We start from the raw sequence: 23076 nt of genomic DNA, 5'->3' as shown, positions 1-23076 counted from the left end.
CCAGTGAGTACAGAAGATGATTAGTGAAGCCAATTTACCAGCAAAAACTCCTGCAAAGTCCCGTTGTTAAGATAAAGACGTGTCCTGAATGGGTTCAAATCTGCCAAGGAACACCTTGACTGGTCCAAAGAGAAATGGCTCAACATTTGTGGACTGATGAAAGCAAAATTGTTCTTTTTGGGTCTAGTGGCCGTAGACAGTATGTCAGACGACCCTCGAGCACTAAATTCAAGCCACAGTACACTGTGAAGACAGTAAAGCATGGTGGTACAAAATGATGAAATTGGGATGTTTTTCATACCATGGTGTTATGCCTATTTATCACATACGAGGGATCATGGATCAGTTTAAATATATCAGAATACTTGAGGAGATCATGTTGCCCTGTCGAAGAAGAAATGTCCTTAAAATGGGTGTTTCAACATGACAATGACCCAAAACATCTTGGTTACAGACAAACAAGATTGAGGTAATAGAGTGACCAGCCCAATCTCCTGACTTCAATTCCATAGAGAACTTGTGTTCTGATATCTGAAACACGTTTTTTTTAAGGCAAAACCCAAAAATTGCAGAAGAACTGTGGAATGTAGTGTAATCATCCTGGACTGGAATACCTGTTCAGAGGTGCCAGAAGTTGGTTGACTCCATGCAACACAGATCTCGAAAACAATTGTTATGCCACTGAATATTAGTTCAGTAATTTAAAGTAAAGTGAAACCTCAAACATTTTTTCATGTTATAGATACATTTTTTTAGTTTTTAAAGAAAAATGCTGGCACTGCTATTTTTTTGAACAGCCTAATATTCATTTTTCTTAACTTTCTGTAAAGGATTAACACAAACTGACTAAATGTTGTTAATGTTTTGATTTAGAATTGAATACAGTATTTTCAGTGCGTTTGCATTTATGGAAATAAAAGTTATTATAATGATTTTGTGCTTTATTCACTTTTTTAAAGTCACTGCTATTTTTTTGAACACTACAGTACTGTATGTACTTGAGAGTTTTGAAAGGCGCCCATAAATAAAATGTATTAATATTTTTATATGTTGGCACAGATGTTACTTATACTTGTTTTTCACACATTTTCATAGTTTGGCTTATACAGAGGTGGAAAGTAACAAATTACATTTAGTCGTGTTACTGTAATTAAGTAGTTTTTTTGTGTACTTGTACTTTTTAAAGTAGATTTTACAACCTGTAATTTTACTTTTACTTAAGTATGTTTTGTATTAAGGTTTGTAATTTGCTACATTTTAAATAACTTTCGTTTAAAAAAAATAAAAAAAATAAAACAAAAGTCGACATCAAACCTACTTGTACTTGTACCGTTGCAGTCGTAGTTGCAATTGAACTATTACGGGACGCGTTTTGTTCCGTATTTTTATCAGTGGGAGAGAAATGCTGCAGACTAGACTGAGACAGGGTGATGTGTATGAAACAGAAGGAAACTGCTGCTACCGTGGGAATTAGAAAGTGTTTAGTTATTATTTTAAGTAGTGTTCACTTTTAATCTTGGTGACGCTGTGTGTGCGCAGGTTTATCAGCATAACAACCTGTTTATTACTCCACTGTTTAGTAGCGCAGTGGGCAGAGCGTGTATTTTTCTGCCCTAGATTCGAGTCCAGCTAAGGGCGTAACTAAAGCAACTGGGGTGGGCGTTGCTCCTCCTGGATTTTCTCACTGCCCGTCTAAGCAACACAGCCAGAACCGGGGCTGCATATCAGTGTGTCAGTGTCACTGGATCATTAAGCTCCACTTGGCTACAACTATTAAGATTTTGGAGTGTATATGTGGGAATTTGTGCACGTCCGGATGTGACAAAAATGCAGAGGTTTTATCTTAAGTTAAGTTGAGGTCAGGGCTCTGTGACACTGGAGTTCCTTTCAATCAACTGTTCTTCATGTAAAACAGGAAAGGACCTTCCCTAAACTGTTGCGCTTTGTTTAAATCATTGATTTACTACACCTGGGAGAGTCCTGACACTTACAGTACAGGTATGTCCGGGTGGTGTATTTTAGAAAGTGGTGCATCAGCGACATCTAGAGTTTACATGCGGTACCGCTCAGAAATATAAAGAACACTCGCTCTGTTAATAACAGTGCTGCTGAGTCCTAGTGCCGTATAGTTCACCTTAAAATAAATGCCAATCACAACCACCAATAAAATAAAAATATTAGTTTAGCATTACGTGCAAAATTAAGAAAGCTTTAAAAAACACAAATAAGGGGATAAAAAAGCGTGTGAGGAATACATGAGAGTAACAAATATAAAAAAAGGTGAGTTCAGGGCTTTTGCCAGTTTTAATAGAGACTATCGGCCTCGTCTCAAATGACCCCTACTCCCTACTTAGTGCACTACTTAGAATAAACATTGTACAGAAGTTACGTTAAATATAACTTTTTATTGCTGGTTAAAAACTTCACCACCTTAATTGAACTTTAATTAAAATAATTTAGCAGGAGAAATAACTAACATTGCATAAAGGCTTTCACAAAGCATGAACAAATTGAGACGCGTCCTGAAGCAGCTGAGGTAAACACTACAGACTCCTCTATACTACCTGATTACAGTTTTACCTCACTCACTTTTAATTACTTCATTGTCTTTATTCTTTTACACTATTGTAAATTGTTCCCCAGCAATTCAGGGTCAGACACCTGGTACATTGTGAAATTAAGGAAATACATAATTAAAGTATACTGTAAAAATATGAACATTTATAACCAGAACATATAAAAGATAACATACAAAGACTTCCATTCAATATTTAAGTATCTCCAAATGAATACTGTGTTTTTAATTCATCCTGATCATGGATGCTTTAGCATGTGGTGACTTTTATTCACACTCATCTTATACACCGATCAGCCATAACATTATGTCCATTTAATCAGCTCCACTTACCATGTAGAAGCACTTTGTAGTTCTACAATTAATGACCGTAGTCTATCTGTTTCTCTACATGCTTTGTTAACCCCCTTTCACCCTGTTCTTCAATGGTCAGGACCCTCACAGGACCACCACAGAGCAGGTACTATTTGGGTAGTGGATCATTCTCAGCACTGCAGTGACACTGACATGGTGGTGGTGTGTTATTGTGTGTTGAGCTGGTATGAGTGGATCAGACACAGCAGCGCTGCTGGAGTTTTTAAATACCGTGTCCACTCACTGTCCACTCTATTAGACACTCCTACCTAGTTGGTCCATCTTGTAGATGTAAAGTCAGAGACGATCGCTCATCTATTGCTGCTGTTTGAGTTGATCATCTTCTAGACCTTCATCAGTGGTCACAGGACGCTGCCCATGGGCACTGTTGGCTGGATAGTTCTGGTTGGTGGACAATTCTCAGTCCAGCAGTGACAGTGAGGTGTTTAAAAACTCCAGCAGGGCTGGACACGCCTCGCTATTGAAGTGGAAGATAAACCCACACTCCTGCAAGAATGGAAATAGTAAGTAAGTACAATGTTTTTATAAAGCTATAAAACTACTTCCACTGACCAAAGTATTGTCAGAGACAACATTTGAAGCCCAGGTCAATAGGACCTGCTAGTTATAGAAGGCTCACTTGTTTGTTAATTTAAGTCCAAGAGTGGGTGTGGCCCGTACGGGGATCGAACCCGCGACCTTGGCGTTATTAGCCCCACACTCTAACCAACTGAGCTAGCCGGCCATTACATTTATTTTCTTTAGATCTTTGTACATAATTCTACACTGACCTCATTCAACCAGCTGAAACAGACTTTCATAATACACATCTAAGAGGTTTTGTGGGTTCTTATATGTGTGAACTATCTAAACTATATATTTCTTAAAGTTCTTGACTGAGCTTAATGCCGCCAACCAGTGACTGGAGCAGATACGACTCAGGTCCTGCATGCAGTAAGTAGTGCTGATACACAGTACCAGCCTGCACACCAGAGAGGCTCCAAACATCAAGTTTTCACTCATTAAATCATGTTTGTGAACTTTGTGGAATGAATGTAGGATTTGTACGTGTAGATTCTGGGTTTTAGGAAGTTGAGCTACTGTTAATATTTTTTCCCAGTTGAATTAAAAACAACCTGAATTAATGTTTTAATTGTTGTGTAGTAGTTTAAAAGTAACAGTAAGCTTGTGTCTGTTTCTGTTACTTATTCTGAATTGTGTTTGTTTGTAAACTGTGAATTAGTTCTTAATCTGGTCGTGATGTTAGTGAATTAAACCTACATCTCTCTGATGGTCTGACCGATGAGCTGTCTGTTCTGACATGCTGCTTAAGCCCGGTTAGCTCAGTTGGTAGAGCATGAGACTCTTAATCTCAGGGTCGTGGGTTCGAGCCCCATGTTGGGCAAGTGTCTTCATTTAACATCTACTAAAAACCAAAAGAACATTCTTCCACTTTGGACACCCGGCCTCCAGTAACTTATCTGGTGGATATTTGTGCTTGTAGGGCTGTTGTTTACTGGACGTTTTCAGTTACTTATTTCCACTATTCTGTGAGACTACACGTTGTTGTTGTGTCTCATATCCGTTTGATCAACAGGCAGGTTGTGCAATAAAAGGCGCTCGTCCCTGGGTGGGCTCGAACCACCAACCTTTTGGTTAACAGCCAAACGCGCTAACCGATTGCGCCACAGAGACACGTGCACACGTCCATTAGACCGTATACATGGGTTTACAGAAGGGCAATTAAGTTTGGCTAATTAAAATAATGGCATGTTTCTGACTTCAATGAGAGGGGCATTAAAAAGATCTCACACTTGTCAGAGACACAGTTTGAAGCCCAGATCAATAGGACCTGCTAGTTAGAGTAGGCTCACTTGTTTGTTAGTTAAAGTCCAAAAAGGGGTGTGGCCTGTACGGGGATCAAACCCGCTACCTTGGCGTTATTAGCACCACGCTTTAACCAACTGAGCTAACCGGCCAGTGGTTAATGGTAGGGCATATACCCACATACCCGATTCTACACTGACAGCCCTTCAGTTATGGACCTGCCACACAGAAACGATGGAGAGCTTTACTGTTGTTGATCTGAACAGATCTTCGTGTGAGATGACTGAGGTTCATGTATTTTTCTTTTAAGAATAAATAAAGGTTGATGCTGTAACCTCATACTTTCCTAATACTTTTATTCTACACGGTCTACATTTCTTTTTTGTCTTCTGCCATGTGCAGTGCAAGAAGTCACTAAATTACACAGCAGCTCTTTTTATTTATTTATTTTTTCCATTGACAGAATTGATTGTAACCATTTATAAAGATCATGCCACGTTCATTAGGTGAAATAAAGCCAGAATTAAAGATGGCAGAAAAACAGGGTGGTATTCTTACTTTCAGAGATCAAATTACTCAGGTTAGGAAGTCCTGATACACAGCACATGCTCACCTGGCACTCTCTCAGCCATTCTACTTTTAATCGTTAAAGACAGTGTGGCCCTTATGGGGGTCGAACCCACGACCTTGGCGTTATTAGCACCATGCTCTAACCAACTGAGCTAACCAGCCAGTTCATCTATTCTCTTTAGATCTTTGTACATAATTCTAGACTAACCCCATTCAACCAGCTACAGGGGTTGGACAATGAAACTGAAACACCTGTCATTTTAGTGTGGGAGGTTTCATGGCTAAATTGGACCAGTCTGGTGGCCAATTGCACCTGGCATCTTCGTTTTTGTCATCTCTCCCTCCGCCGTCTTCATCGCCTTCCGTTGGGTGTGGTCTCAAGTTCGTCTTGGCTGTAGGAGAGGAGACTTACTGAGTGAATTCAGTTTCAATAATAATTTAAAAAATACGTACCCATGATGATTTACCAGGTCGTTTGTTACAGTTTCCTTTCCAGTCGTACCTCCAGAAAAACCAAAACAATCAGTCTGTAAAAGAAAGACACGTGCATGAATGTGATGAGGTTCTAAGATCTCTGAATATAATCCTGATCATCCCTAATGAACCCAAATGTAATTCATACAGCACATTCACTGCACTATACTGCACACCCAACATACTGACACTCACTGTCACCCTTATACTGCACCTCTATCTGTTACTGCACCACAGTCAGTATACATACTGTAACTAGGGATGCACCGATCCGATATTCAGATCGGATATCAGTGCCGATATTACCAAAATGAGATGGATCGGATATCGGATAATTAGGCCGATCCATGGGCCGATATGCTGCCTCAGTAGAGAGAATTCTAATAAGTCAATATTATTCGAACGCTCTACTTAGCGCTTCCATTGGGTTTCGCGTTTAGCATCTTGCCATTAAAACCAATGAATTGAGGTAGCACCAGTGGCGGCTGGTCAATACGGGGCGCAGGGGCCGCCCCCCTTAAAATTATTAAGATGTTAAAACAAGCTAATTATATACTGCAAAATAGTTATGAAATTAATTAGTCTGTTTATCTAATGGTCTAATTAACTGTTTGTCTAATGGTCATGATAGCATTTTTAAAATAAATAAATATTTGTATGTAATTGTTTACATCGTGCACACGTCCCATGCGCGGGGCGCCGGTCTAATGAGTGTCTATGTGCGTGCATAAACTTTTGACAAGCACGTGGTCTGAGGCTGCTCTTTAATTGGTTGTTTTAAATTTTCCACACCGTACACACCCACTCTTATTAGAAGTGTGTCACTATTAGCTTTTTTTTTTTAAACGCCGTGTGATTGGACAATCCCCGAGTCGACTCATTAACTGATTCATTCAGCTGCGGCTGCTCAGCTCGGTTCACATTAAACAGTTAGTTGCAGATTGGAGCAGCATTTCTTCCAAAATGAGAGATAATTCAGTCTTGTCTTTACAAAAAAACGCTTCACTTGAAGAAAAAAAGTAAAAAAGGGCAAAATTCATGTTCAAATAGTGCTACTTTTAAAGGCTTGTTTTTTTTATTGTTTCGTTTTTAATTTGTTTTGTTTGCGCGCCCCTCAAATTTTTTAGCACCAGCCGCCACTGGGTAGCACAGCATGCTAACGTCAATCAGCCCCGGTTCTGGACCGCTTTGCTTGGGGGGGCAGTAAAACCCAGGGGCTTCGTAGTGTGGGGCAAAGTGGGATAGAGTTACCAGGGCCCCAAATCGCAAGGGAGGGGGGCGTGTCGGAAGATGCGCGTGGCAAACGCAACCGAGCGCTGGTTCACCGAAAGCGGCCGCGGTTCGAAGGGGGCCCACGGTCACTTCTTGTGCATAAGGCCCAGAATTTGGTGCTACGCCCCTGCTTGGGGGGGCAAAGACACAATTTGGGGGGGCAATGCCCCCCTCAGCCCCCCCCTAGCGCCGGCCCTGACGTCAATATAACATCTCCCTTCAGGTACCGATAACGGTTACATTTCCTGACAAGTCCGAACTTGCAAATAAAAACACTCGGTACAAGTTTACAAGGTTAAAAATCAGTAATATTTTATTAACGTTTGATAATAACTCCATTCGTTTGTCCGCTCCATCAGCCATGTTTATTTTTCTGTGAGAGAAAGAGAGAAGATTTGGAACAGCCTCCTCCTCGGGAGCGCGCACAGGATGACGTAAAATGCGTACAGCGCGCACTAGCTTTTCGAACACACCCATTATGTTGAATTGCACTAGATGTTTGCTTGTTTACAGTGTTTGATTACTGATTGTATTGTACTAAGGTATTCGTTTATTCTCAGGTTCTTCCGCTGCTAGATTTTGAATGACTGTTTACACTACATATTTAAAAAATAAGATTAATTACTGTTTGTGTAACTACTTCAGTTTCAGCTGATACATTTAATTTATTTTAAAATATTTTAAGAAGTTTGCCTTTTCTGCAAAGGTCCTGCACAATTGTTTATTATTTTATTGCCAAATAAATAGCAGTTCAGTACATTTATATCTGTGTTAATTATATTTTGTTTTGCAAACTAAGTAATGTTAGCATCAATCCTGATGCCTTAAGTCTTTCCCACATGATAAAGTATACAGTTTATTAATTCAACAATGGTATTGGATCGGTATCGGGTATCGACCGATATGCAAAGTATATGTATCAGAACTGAAAAAGTCGGTGCATCCCTAACTGTAACCAAACGTATTCAGATACTTTACACCACACACACACACACTTTCTAATGTTGTTCTCAGGAATAATAATTAAAAAAAAAGATAATTTAGGGGTTTTTTCTGCTCTTTAACATAGTAAAGGGCCACTTAAGAACTAGGGGTGGGTTTATAAAATCGATTTTTCGATTCGAATCGATCTTTATTTGAACAATCCGATATCGATTCATATAAACGCGAGATCGATCTTTTTAAATGAGCCCCTTTTTACGGTGCACATGGAAATCTGTTACCCCTTTAATTTCGCGTGACCAGCCAGTGTTTTTTCATGCAACGAGATCTGACCTGCACATCAGTTCAGCATGGCAGAAGCTCAAGTTATGACCACTACACAACTTTTTGCACTGATTTTACAGTGCTGGATTCGGGAGGAACTCGGTGTTCGATCTGCGATCAAAACTCGCCTCTCAATCACTGTGTGAAACAGCGAGGAAACACGGGAGAGGTTGTAAACAGGTGGTGGAGCGCAATATAGTTTATATCAGAATACATCAGCACACGAGTTTTACAGTATTTCTGACCTGATCGTTCTCTACAAAACTAAATATTTATTAACCTCCAACTCACTATAGAACAAGCCATGCTGCTCGTGTTGCCAAATCCACTCAGATTTATTTATTTAATCAGCGCACAAACTTTGATCTCTGGCTACTTGTTGATGTGCATGTTTGGACGTGGTATCATTAAACCTTTCATCACTTCTCACGTGTGTTTTCGTGACAAAACGTAGTTTTGGAGAGCAGAGAAGCTCGCCTGTGATTCCCCCTGGTGATAGATGGTGTAGTGTAAAACTCCCCATCGCCGATCAGTCGTGTAGTGTGAACATTACAGCGACCAGGTGTTAATCAGAGTGTCGTGTAGTGTAAACTTGGCATAAGCTGTTCAACAGCCAGGTGTATGTTTACATTACATTTACAATGTTGTAGCGTGTCAGACATATAAAATAATAATAAAAAATGAATGTTACTGTTTTCTGTTTTGGATTAATTATTTATGTAAACAAAATACACAAATATTTTTAATAATGACTGTTCTTTGTATTGAATTATCACATTCGTTCTCTGAACATCTTTACATATTTAAACAAAACCTGTTAATGTAACTCAAATATGCATAAATGTGTTGAATCGAAATCGAATCAAATCGAATCGGAAATCGAATCGAATCGGGACATTGTGAATCGAATCGAATCGATCCAGGAAATTAGTGGCGATACCCAGCCCTATTATTCACTACAATAAACAATTAATTAAACAAGGATTTTAAGTGAAATATGAAAAACAAAACCATATCTTTTTTACACATCTGCTACATTCTCCTCCCCTTCACTAAAATCCTGATCAGTTACTACCAGAATATGCATTTAAAACGTCATGATACCTCTCAAGCAATTGGACTAATTTTTCCTTGCCTACAAGGTCTGTGGAGCAGGAGTCAATGTCAATGTCACCAAGTCCAGCATCTTGGAGTCTTTGTTTGAGATCTGAAAGACCCATTGTTGGAGTCTGCTGGCATGGTGAAATCACTTCAGTTTGGCTCACTCCTTGGAAAAGCTCAAAATCCTCCACAGCTAAACAAGGCGACACATCAGCTAATTTAGTGTTTCTCTTCAGGGTAACTGGCTGATCAGAGAAATTGGTGACCTTCATGGGGATCCATCCGTCACCCCATAATGGTGTAACAATGCGCCCAACCATAATGTGTCGCGGCATGGCTTTGGAAGATGTGGGCTCAATAACAACTGTGCTCCCTGGAGACATGGGAACATTGCCTGGGAGTTTTCCACGAAGTAGGTGTTCTTGTTTTCCCAATAAAGTAACAGCTTGTTGGAGTCCCACCTTACTAGGTAACTCATTGCCTCGCCATTGGCATGTGTTTGCCATGAGATCCAAAAACTGTTCACATTCGTCAGAGGAATGTACACCACTGTTGGAAATGAGACACCAATAATCATTATTTTCTTTCATCTGATGCATGAGAAATTGAATCACATTTGTGCCTAATATTAATTCATCCTTCTGTCCTGGCACAACAAGAACTGCCACAACTAGCTTTCCCCATATACTTTTAACTCAGTTTCATACATGCATTTTGGTCTGATAAGTTTACCCCCACATCCAACTAAGACTATATTTTCAGTCAGTGGCTTTGGTTCTGGCAATACATTTTTATTTAGCATCCTTGCTTCAGCCTCTTCACTAAAGGTGCACGCCATAGACCCAGAATCGAGCATCCCTCGTACTTGAAATTTGTTATTTACACTAACTGGTGCATAAAACAACTCATCAAATGACTCAACTCTCTGCACATTCTGCACTATAACTTTAGCACCTACTGGTGCCTGAGTGCATGCATTCTGATAGCATTGTTCAAGGTCACTGAGGGGTGATTCAAATTTACCCACACTTTCCCCTCCAGAGTGCAGGCTTTCTAGTTTAAAGACTGTGACTCTTGGGAAGATGGTGGAAAAGCTTGGCTTGAAACAACATTAGCACAATTCTTTTTGATGTGACCTGGCTGAAAGCAGCTCAGACATAGATGGTGTCGTCTGCAATGAGCAAGAGTAGAGTGTTCACTAGATCTACAGACCTTGCATGGTTTTGCTGGTGGCTGAGGTGAGCTGAAGGGCTTTGCTGCAATTTGATTATTTTGTGTAAGCGCTCGATCAAGAAGGCTTACAAGTGCTCTCATGCAGTCATCCTCAACTGGTGGAGTAGGTGTGGCAGTAGTGGCAGCGTGTACAATCGATTCTGCTGAGTAGTTGCTGGGCACAATTACAGTTGGTTCAGGAGTCTGTACATGAACAATTGCATGTTTCACATGACTGGGACGTTTGGGCTTAGTGAGTGTCTGTTCTCTCAGCTCGGACTGATAGCGGTCAAGGTGTTCTTGTATGTCACTTGCTGTCCATTTATTTGGTGCCTTGAACTTGAAAACGGCAGAAACAAACATCATTGCAACTTCATGGCATGGGTCTTCTATTTGTCGTCCCAGCCTCCTCAGAGCCTCTTCTGCTGCATCCACAGCCTTATTTAAACGAACCCAGTACTCAATAGGATTTTCTCCCACCGCTGGTACTGTACCATAAAAGTCAGCTAAAGGCATGCATGAATATTTAATATCACTAAAGTGTTGTTTTAACACATTGAAGATTACTTTAGGATCATCACTAGGCTTTAACAAGGAGTTACTGCGAAGTGTTATCCTTACAATGTCCTTAGCTTTACCCATTAATCTAGAGAGTATCTCTTGAAACTGCTCTGCTAGTGGTACACTTCGCTTTCTTAAATAAGTTTGCATAAGCTCCTCCCATTCAAGTATAGTGAACTTATCAGAATCATCTCCCCAAAAAACAGGGGGTTCCCTAACGTCACTCTGCATAACCGATCTAACACCTGTCAAATTCAGTGAGTGTGTGTCTGTGGGTGACTGACTTGTATTTACAGACTGAGTTTGTGCAAAATTATCACTGTTCTCCCCACAAACCTCTTTTTGCTGAGCTGACATTAGTGTTTGGCCTACCTGATGGGCAATGTGTGTTATGAGATTGTGTAAAGCTGGATCATTAAGATCTGTTAAAACTGAATGTGAAGTATTGGGACCTTTGTCGGCAACATCATCAACTATTCGAGTAGAGCAAAATGCAGGTGAGGCTACACTTATTTTGCTCCTATCTGCAACTGGTGTAAATGGCACCCCACTAAGGTATCTGCCTCTACCCAACCCAAAACTAGATGTGTTCTCATCCATGGAACGAACCTTGTCTTTCTCCATAACATACGTCATTTCTGTATTCTATACTTTTCAAACAACGTTAAATAAATGCTAAACAGTAAACAGTTTAGACAGTAGAAAAAATATCAAAGTACTAAATACAATATTTACAGTTCACCAAGTGCATTTACTCTGTGCTGTGAAAGAAGGCAACTTAGCTGTCTCAGTTCAATAATGCTGGTTGATGCAAATCAGCAGCTCCTGGCGACCAAGCTGACGCTGATCCACTGTGCGAAGATCCACTGTAGACGGATCTGATGCAACAGGATCCGGGTCACGGCACCACATGTAGCCGGTGTGTACTTGTTGGTGAGATTCGCATTCAAATACACCTCCGTGAAGCTGGCCCCCCATGTGGTCAAAAATGGAATATACATATTATTATTCGTTTGTGCTGCGTTTGTGCTGGTTTGTGCCGTAGGAATCATCATGTGCTGGCACAGTTTTAGAGAAATTAAGCATTATATTTAATTACCTGTGACGTCACTCAGCCCCCCATCAGAGCCCAAAATGCACCAAAAGCATCTCATTCATTTGTGCTCCGTTTGTGCTGGTTTGTGCTGCTAAAAGAAACATTTGTGCTTTTTTAATTCTAAAGTTATAAAGCTATAAATATTACACCTGTGACGTCACCAGCCCCCCATTAACGTCCAAATTGCATCAAAAGCATCTCATTCGTTTGTGCTCCGTTTGTGCTGGTTTGTGCTGCTAAAAGAAATATTTGTGCTTTTTTAATTCTAAAGTTGTAAAGCTATAAATATTACACCTGTGACGTCACCAGCCCCCCATTAACGTCCAAATTGCATCAAAAGCATCTCATTCGTTTGTGCTCCGTTTGTGCTGGTTTGTGCTGCTAAAAGAAATATTTGTGCTTTTTTAATTCTAAAGTTATAAAGCTATAAATATTACACCTGTGACGTCACCAGCCCCCCATTAACGTCCAAATTGCATCAAAAGCATCTCATTCGTTTGTGCTCCGTTTGTGCTGGTTTGTGCTGCTAAAAGAAATATTTGTGCTTTTTTAATTCTAAAGTTATTACGCTATAAATATTACACCTGTGACGTCACCAGCCCCCCATTAACGTCCAAATTGCATCAAAAGCATCTCATTTGTTTGTGCTCCATTTGTGCTGGTTTGTGCTGCTAAAAGAAACATTTGTGCTTTTTTAATTCTCAAGTTATAGGCTAAATAATATTTTTTTTTATAAATTGAGGACATTTAGCCCATTAAAATGTTTAAACTGCATCAAAACCCTCTCATTTGTTTGACATAATTTTGTTTGACGTCATCTCATCTGGGTGGCGTCATTGGATGTGGATTCCACTTTGCACAGATATGTCAAAGCACTCAGCCATACTGCGTATCCTCTCCAATATCCTCTTGAAACTGAACACGCAGTTTTAACACTAGCCTCTCGATCCCCCGCTCCCCTGTTGTGAGCCACTTAGTACCCATTATCATGGTAATGACCCACAGCCTGTCTACACACAAACACCTATCATCCCCCTCTGCCCTAATTTTACAGACAGGACTGAGTTGCAGGTCTGTGAGAGCCAGAGATCTTGCTTGTTTGTGGGTGACCAAATACTTATTTTCCAGTTATTAGCTTTTTTAGTTTATTGCTTTCTTAGATCAATAGACCACTGAAGTCGTGCGTCATTCTGTAGTCCTCGTTATGCCCATATTTGGAGACCTGGGTCTAAGCGCGATTTCCAATGGGAAAAATTAACAGGGTTTTCAGAAAATCAACTCTAACGCATCCTGTGCTAAATAAACATGTTCAGAACCCTTTACATTTTGTCCTGTGTACATTTTTCTCCTGTACATCACAAGTTCAGAGTTTGGTCAGACCATAACAAGGCTTAGTTTCCCACCACCTTTGTGGCACATGTAATCTAGCCATATTGAGACTTTCCTGCCTGTAGTGGAATTATTTAGGAAAAGGTAACTCACAGGTTTGCTGGGATAAACGTTGGGGGTGGGTTGAATAGTGTGTTATCTGCTAGCATTTGCATGACAAAAGAGGACTGATAGCGCTCTAATGGTTGTGTAGAAGGAGGGGTTTGTCCTCAGAATCTCAGATTTTTAGTCAAGCTAGTGTTAATTGGTTTTCATGTTTTAACTGATATTCCTGCAATATACACAACTTATGGTGATCAGCAAATGGTTTGCTAGACTGTGGGAAATTTATCAGGTTTTCATGGTTGGGGCAATGGATTCCCATATGTGTATCACTGTAATCACACTGTAAAGAAGTAACCCCAAAGCATCCTCGGCTCATTAACATTGTTTGTACTACTACTACTGCAGCATCCACTTACAAACCACAAAAATATATAACCCTCACCATATAATGTTATATTAGTCATTAAGGTTATACTTGTTTATCCATCTCCCTGTGCAACTTTGTTAGTTCTGTTAGGTCTTCACACATCTGCATACTTTACACATTTATACTTTCCATCATGCTGCCCTGCATATTTATTGTATTAAGATGCACTGCCTTGTCTAATTACACTGCACTCATTCATTTTCTTTGTACTTTCCCTTTCACTAGACAGCATGCTGCACCAAAACCTTGGCAGAATGTCATTCTGCTCCACTATACACCACATTACCACGTTATTATAAAGACCTACCTTTCAATTACGCTCACTGGCCAGTAAATTGGGCTTCAACAACCCAAAACATTATTTTTATGCAAGCTTTATTAAAAAAAAAACACACATATGAGAAAGACCATTGTCCTAGCAACAAAAAGTTGATAGTCACGTTTGACTAAGGTCTGAGCATACTTTTCTTTTGGCCTCTCCTCAGGCGACTGTTGGAAGAGACATTCCAGGAAAGAGTTTTTATAGCGCATAAACACATCATTCTCATTTTAAGGTAATTTATTGCTTCTAATAAAACCCTGTGATAGTCCTCTGAGAATTTCATCATATTAATGACATTTAAAACAAGATTGGACAGTTCTGTGAAAAATATAAAACAAACATATGCTGTACATACACATTAAGAGGCAAGTGCCAATGTTCTGGCACATGGTCTCATATCCTAAATAAGGATATCTGGAACATGACCAGAATAGCCTGCACACTTAGTGTGCAAATGAGAGCAAAAGTGTACCCACACAGTGCCTCTAAGTGCATTGACATCACTGGTCACTGTACTGAGTGCAATGCAAAATTGTGCATTTCCAGTGAGAGTCTACCAGAGGTGAGCACACCAGCTGTGCTAGGATGCAGAACTGATTACATTGATGACAGTCTTCATACTGGAAAGGCAAAGCACATGCTATCTGGAGAGAAAAGACTGCCGGTCTCTGAAGAACTCTGGCAGGGTAAAAAACTGTGGCAAGCCACAGAGGCTTACAAGATAATGCCACTCGGTAACCCAGATCCTACCCACCTACCAAGCCTGAGTACATTAAGAAAAGCCAAACAAGAGAGAGGGGATAGGGAGGTAGGACACAAACACCCCATCCTTTCCCCCTCATCTAATAAAATACAGTGTTCTTCATAGGGGAAGTATTCATGACATCAGCCTTGACAATTTTTTTATGTCAACATTGGACCCCCTCTAACCAACTAGTCTACAAAATACTAGTAAAGACTCAAGTGTAAGTTTTGATGCTACAGGTACAGTAGTCAAAAGGCTCACTAGACCAACATAAACATCAGGACATATGTTTCCATATCAAGGAGTTCTGTCCTCTTCTATTCACATCCCAGTGGTGCAAATGCTGTCTGAGCGGCATAACATTAACGCCATATCAAACTGGGTCTCTGAATGGCTTAGAGGAGGAGCATCTGTACCAAAAGAAGTTGTTTCTGATTTCTCTCTTGCATTACTTGGTGGTCTTGTTAAGGCCTTTACTCCTTACTCTGGTTTGAAGACCTATATAAATAGAATAACAAAGACATTAGAACTATAAAACAAAGCATGAAATTTTGCTGTGACAAAACTTTTTTAAGCTATGTTACATTTAGATTTTTCACACTACCCCCTCCTGTGGTGAGTCTGTAGGTAGAATATACTTGTTGAAGGCCCACAAGCATTTAAAACCTTTGAAATAACATTAACATTTGGAATTCACAAATCAATTTAGCTGTGTAACATGTATGGAATAATGTTATAGATAACATTTTAACATTTAAAAGTTTAAAGGTTTTTAATGGTAATTTGATTATAATAAATTTTACTCTGTGATGCAATTTTAACATAGGGGCTAAGTGTCCTCACTTATTAAAAAAATAAAAAGAGAATTTAGCCTATAACTTGAGAATTAAAACAGCACAAATGTTTCTTTTAGCAGCACAAACCAGCACAAACGGAGCACAAACGAATGAGATGCTTTTGATGCAATTTGGACGTTAATGGGGGGGCTGGTGACGTCACGGGTGTAATATTTATAGCTTTATAACTTTAGAATTAAAAAAGCACAAATATTTCTTTCAGCAGCACAAACCAGCACAAATGGAGCACAAATGAATGAGATGCTTTTGATGCAATTTGGGCTCTGATGGGGGGCTGAGTGACGTCACAGGTAATTAAATATAATGCTTAATTTCTCTAAAACGGTGCCAGCACAAACGATGATTCCTACGGCACAAACCAGCACAAACGAATAATAATATTTATATTCCATTTTTGACCACATGGGGGGCCAGCTTCACGGAGGTGACTGTAGAAACTGTTGCCTTGGAAAGCAACGGAAACAAAGAAACAAGTCGATTAATTAGAATTACTTTTACTACATTAATACCACAATAATATTAAACTCTTCACCTAGTAATAAAAACATTAAATTCACTTCACGTCTAAGTGAGAATCTGAATTAAAAAACATCAGGATAAAATACTTATAAATACTGCAGATATTAATAATTAAATAACTATAAATAACTTGATATAAATAAAGATATAAGAGATCTGACTTTCTCAACATCAGTCCTGCACCAAGCAAATCTAATCCAGTTCATGACAGGACTAATAATTAGCATAAAGCTATTTTAAACAGTCTGAATATATTAACCTGATAATATTAAATAACATAATAAAATAAAAATAACAACAAATGCAGCATAAATGTAAAAGAAACAAACAAGAAAACCCTTTACCTTCCTGTTAGAATCCTGGCAGCCACTTTAACAAAGCTGGTGTCTCCAGCAGGTCGTTTCTAATGAAGAACGTGCAGAAGATCCTTCTTACCAAGTGACTCAGCTACAAGTCTAGAGTTTAGTCCTTAAATAGAGCTGAGGACAAAGACCCAAGACCAGTTAAAAACTCTGCATTGGTCAATCATCAGCCAACTATTCACACCTTCTTGTGTGAAGTACTAGCTCATTATCTATGGAAGGTGTGCAAATGAACTAGATGGAGCCACAGAGCATGATGGGTGAAGTCAAACTACACCTACAGGGGTTGGACAAAATAACTGAAACACCTGTCATTTTAGTGTGGGAGGTTTCATGGCTAAATTGGACCAGTCTGGTGGCCAATCTTCATTAATTGCACATTGCACCAGTAAGAGCAGAGTGTGAAGGTTCAATTAGCAGGGTAAGAGCACAGTTTTGCTCAAAATATTGCAATGCACACAACATTATGGGTGACATACCAGAGTTCAAAAGAGGACAAATTGTTGGTGCACGTCTTGCTGGCGCATCTGTGACCAAGACAGCAAGTCTTTGTGATGTATCAAGAGCCACGGTATCCAGGGTAATGTCAGCATACCACCAAGAAGGACAAACCACATCCAACAGGATTAACTGTGGACGCAAGAGGAAGCTGTCTGAAAGGGATGTTCGGGTGCTAACCCGGATTGTATCCAAAAAACATAAAACCACGGCTGCCCAAATCACGGCAGAATTAAATGTGCACCTCAACTCTCCTGTTTCCACCAGAACTGTCCGTCGGGAGCTCCACAGGGTCAATATACACGGCTGGGCTGCTATAGCCAAACCTTTGGTCACTCGTGCCAATGCCAAACGTCGGTTTCAATGGTGCAAGGAGCGCAAATCTTGGGCTGTGGACAATGTGAAACATGTATTGTTCTCTGATGAGTCCACCTTTACTGTTTTCCCCACATCCGGGAGAGTTACGGTGTGGAGAAGCCCCAAAGAAGCGTACCACCCAGACTGTTGCATGCCCAGAGTGAAGCATGGGGGTGGATCAGTGATGGTTTGGGCTGCCATATCATGGCATTCCCTTGGCCCAATACTTGTGCTAGATGGGCGCGTCACTGCCAAGGACTACCGAACCATTCTGGAGGACCATGTGCATCCAATGGCGGTGCCGTGTATCAGGATGACAATGCACCAATACACACAGCAAGACTGGTGAAAGATTGGTTTGATGAACATGAAAGTGAAGTTGAACATCTCCCATGGCCTGCACAGTCACCAGATCTAAATGTTATTGAGCCACTTTGGGGTGTTTTGGAGAAGCGAGTCAGGAAACGTTTTCCTCCACCAGCATCACGTAGTGACCTGGCCACTATCCTGCAAGAAGAATGGCTTAAAATCCCTCTGACCACTGTGCAGGACTTGTATATGTCATTTCCAAGACGAATTGACGCTGTATTGGCCGCAAAAGGAGGCCCTACACCATACTAATAAATTATTGTGGTCTAAAACCAGGTGTTTCAGTTATTTTGTCCAACCCCTGTATTTATCTCAGCAGAGAAGTTATTTACATTTAATCCTAAACACAAACAAGGAATTGAAAGGCTATTCTGTAAAGTGAAATGACATGAACTTAGATAAAGCTTTTATGATAAGAATCTAAGTCATGTAAAATGCTGTATGTATATTTGTGTGACTTTGTTCACATGCTAAAACTAGCAGACCTTGTTCATAGGTATGTGAGCGCAAATCCTCATTAAAAACATTTTGTACAGTTTGCAATGAAAGCTTTTAGACAGCCGTGACACATTTTGAAAGTAGCCCAATTTTCAACCATGACTGAATTTTTTAAACAAGCCCAATTTGGCTGGAAATCGCGAGAGTTGCCAGGTTCAGCAAAATTATCCAGCCTAATGTCTGGTCTAAAATCCACCCTGAAGCTGAAACTAGCCCAGAATCCAGGGTGTCACAGATATTGGTGAAATGGCAAATAAACGATCAGTACTACTAGTGAATCTTTTATTATTGTTAATAATATAGTTTCATTTTACATTACGATTGATACTTTTTTATGATGTATTTTGTTTACATTGGTATTACAGCTAGTAATATTTTATCATTTTATAATCGTTTTAGATCTCATAAAAGAACATTTAATAGTAACACTTTAAATACTAAAAGGTCTAAATTTTACTTCTACTCTTTTCTGTTCTTTCCTCTCCTCTCCAATCTTCTTTATTAATGATTTAGTCTTTTTATTCTGTTATGATTTATGAATAGAATTTCAGGGTACATGAAGAACTATTGTGAATTATTACCCACCCAGTCCTTTACATCCACTTTCTATTGTCACTCCAGCTCAAGCCTACATACAAATACATGGACCGTGAGTTTAGTCCCATTTAACAACCGTGGACACATTTGCTGACATCAGATTCAAAACCAAACTCTCATCACACAGAGGACTCGGATGGAATTTACAGTTTAACAAATACATTTATTCATCAATAAAGAAACACTTGGTCACCTCCATGATAAGAAAACACCTGAATTACCACAATAGTATTTATTTATTTTTAAATGTAATTTTAAAACATGTCAGTGCAGTCTGTATTAGGATTTATATGAACTGGGTTTTATGCACTAGAAGATGGTGGGATAATTAAACTTAAATATGAGTATTTCTTTTAACAAAGGAGTTTAGCTACCACTAATTTGGTCTATAGATAAACACAAAGAACAAAGACTCATGATGATAGGACAATGCAACACTGTTAAGTCCACAGCCCTCCATTCACACCTTCTCATGTACATTCTGGTTGAGGACGGTTCATTATTTGCTAAGTGGAAATCATCTAAAGACTAGAATTTTGGAGTGTAGACCTAGAAATGTTAAAGTAAGAGGCTATTAATTTATAAAAACTTAGCAAACACCATAAAGACCAGGGTAAAATGCTTCCACTTGAAAGTAAAAGTTGTTCTGTGTTTATTAAAGTAGATTAAACTTGAATAAAGAATAAAAACAGATTCAGATCTGAGGTTGGTACATTACACCACATTACATTTGATGATTAATGATCATATTCATACCATCATGTACATTTGATAATTGAAGTAGAACAGTTCTAGAAAAAGAAAACCATACAGCTTTACCTCCTGTGTGAATGCGCTGGTGTTGTTAGAAAGAATAATGCACAAGAATACTTTCTACACTTTTAACAGTGATGTCGTTTTTCCATGTGAGTTTGTTGATGTCGTTTAAGATTATTTTCATGAGTAAAAAACTTTCCACACTCTGAGCAGAGATACGGCTTCTCTCCTGTGTGAACACGCTGGTGTATTTTAAGGTCACTACTTTGAATAAAACTCTTTCCACACTCTGAGCAGTAATATGGTTTCTGTCCTGTGTGAACACGCTGGTGTACTTTAAGGGTATTACTTTGAGTAAAACTCTTTCCACACTCAGTGCAGTGATACGGTTTCTCTCCTGTGTGAATACGCTGGTGTTGTTGGAGTTTACTCCATCGAGTAAAACTCTTTCCACACTCAGTGCAGTGATACGGCTTTTCTCCTGTGTGAACACGCTGGTGTACTTTAAGATCACTACTTTGAGTAAAACTCTTTCCACACTCAGTGCAGTTATACGGTTTCTCTCCTGTGTGAATACGCTGGTGTTTTTGAAGGGCACTGTGTTCAGCAAAACTGTTTCCACACTCTGAGCAGTGATATGGTTTCTCTCCTGTGTGAACACGCTGGTGTACTTTAAGAACATTACTGTAAGCAAAACTCTTCCCACACTCCAAGCAGTGATACGGTTTCTCTCCTGTGTGAATACGCTGGTGTTGTTTGAAATTACTCTGCTTAGTAAAACTCTTCCCACACTCTGAGCAGTGATGAAAGTTCTTCATGCTTATGCTTTGATAAGACTGTAGAAACTTGGAAAGCAACAGAAACGAAGAATCAAGTCAATTAATACTTTTACTACATTAATACCACAATAATATTAAACTCTTCACCTAGTAATAAAAACTTTAAATTCACTTCATGTCTAAGTGAGAATCTTAATTCAAAGAACATCAGGATAAAATACTTATAAATACTGCAGATATTAATAATTAAATAACTATAAATAACTTGATATAAACAAAGATATAAGAGATCTGACTTTCTCAACATCAGTCCTGCACCAAGCAAATCTAATCCAGTTCATGACAGGACTAATAATTAGCTCACAAGTGTAAATCTTTGGTGTGCTGGGAGTAAAAAAGGCTTCATAAATCACCACAATTATGAGCATAAAGCTATTTTAAACAGTCTGAATATATTAACCTGATAATATTAAATAACATAATAAAATAAAAAGCACAACAAATGCAACATAAATGTAAAAGAAACAAACAAGAAAACCCTTTACCTTCCTGTTAGAATCCTGGCAGCCACTTTAACAAAGCTGGTGTCTCCAGCAGGTCGTTTCTAATGAAGAACGTGCAGAAGATCCTTCTTACCAAGTGACTCAGCTACAGGTCTAGAGTTTAGTCCTTAAATAGGGCTGAGGACAAAGACCCAAGACGAGTTCAAAACTCTGCATTGGTCAATCATCAGCCAACTATTCACACCTTCTTGTGTGAAGTACTAGCTCATTATCTATGGAACGTGTGCAAATGAACTAGATGGAGCCACAAAGCATGATGGGTGAAGTCAAACTACACCTATTTATCTGAGCAGAGAAGTTATTTACATTTAACACTAGAAGTCCCAGAGAGGGGTCATTTAACATTTCTACCTTTGGAACCCAGAGACGGGTCGAATGACCTGAAGGATTTTAGCTAACATCCTATAATCACCGTCTTTTGTTCTGCAAATAAGGCCATTACTGTCGCACCACAGGAGGTTGTTGTTTTCCATTGAGTTTAGCCATTTAGTTTCTAGTTAGTTCTATTCAGTTTATTGTATTTGATAATATAAAGACTATACATATTGTATTTAGTTTAGTTTTATTTGAGCAAAAAAGCACTGAAACAATGAATCATTTTTTATATATTTTAAATAGAGAATTAGAAATTTTAGAGCAAGGTACAGCTGTGAGTAATGACCAGAAGCATTTGTGTCTAAGTCAAGAGGACTGAAATTTCAGTGTGAAAAAATATACAAAAGAACAACTGTTATTTGTTTCCATGCTTTTTATTTTTGTTATAAAAATAATAAAAAAAAATACAAGGAATAAAACAATTCCACACATATTTACAATAGGCTGCAGTGGGGGGCTGCGTGTGTGTGTGTGAGTGGCATGTCCTTCTTGTGTGACTAGCATTTCAGCACTCACTCAGCAGTCTGTCTGCACTGTCGGAACATACCTGGCACTGCCTGGGTATGTCCCTGGTACATTAGCCACACGTGTATTTGTAGCAGTCAACACATCTCTCAGTTGCACAATTGTTCGTGCATCGATGGTTGACCTGACACTTCGCCCTTTTGCCAGGGCTGGGTGTGGAAGGTTGTTGCCGAAGGAGTTTCTCCTTGCGTGCCTTCTTTTCACTCACATGAGTCACCTAACTCTTTTGCAAGCTCAACCAGGAAGTCCACCCATCTCTCCTGCACCCCAGTGCATGCCTGATAAAGAACATGCGCATTCAGTGCTGCCATGTCAATCATGTTGTAGAACACGGCGACTAGCCATCTCCGTGTTCCTGCACGCACGCTGTACTCCCGCACCATTTGGTCCATTACATCCACACCGCACTTTGTGTGGTTGTATTGTGTGACCGTGTTTGGCTTCCTTTTGTTGGTATCCTCAGTCTCAACCACGCTGTGCATGCTGCTGAGAATGTAGACGGTTTCTTTTGAACAAAATAGGTGAAGCAGTCACCTATTTATCCCCCACAGCACAAAAGGCTGCATGCAAATTTGCTAAGGTGTTAGCAACCTTATGCATATCCCCTGCACAACAATGCAGCTGGGGGGTGGGCAGACACACTCAGGAGCAGCTTACATTCTTTTGCTTACACTCTTTTACAAGACCTTTGTTGAGGTGGATCAACACAATTAATTTGTTTAGTTTTTTGTCTGTCATTTTGAACCCACTTCTTTCACATCTTTTTTTTAAAGAAAAACATAAAT

The 23076-nt window shown here is 39.4% G+C and overlaps 1 protein-coding gene and 1 non-coding gene across 2 annotated transcripts in view; both read right to left on the bottom strand.

Moving 5' to 3' along the window:
- Positions 1-20681, bottom strand: part of LOC134325935 (zinc finger protein 135-like) — a gene marked incomplete at its 5' end in the record, with an annotated part of 104801 nt that extends 84120 nt beyond the window's left edge. Inside the window, one exon of the mRNA XM_063008140.1 lies at positions 20245-20681. Within this exon, the coding sequence (XP_062864210.1) occupies positions 20245-20681 (437 nt within the window). The remainder of the gene's footprint in view (positions 1-20244) is intronic.
- On the bottom strand, positions 4551-4624 carry trnan-guu (transfer RNA asparagine (anticodon GUU)). The gene has a single exon. It is a non-coding gene; the product is annotated as a tRNA-Asn (tRNA).
- Positions 20682-23076: the final 2395 nt, after the last annotated feature.

The sequence above is a fragment of the Trichomycterus rosablanca genome, chromosome 14 (genome assembly GCF_030014385.1).
Source record: "Trichomycterus rosablanca isolate fTriRos1 chromosome 14, fTriRos1.hap1, whole genome shotgun sequence".
Classification (NCBI taxonomy): Eukaryota; Metazoa; Chordata; class Actinopteri; order Siluriformes; family Trichomycteridae; genus Trichomycterus; species Trichomycterus rosablanca.
This window is presented reverse-complemented; position numbering and strand designations above follow the sequence as displayed.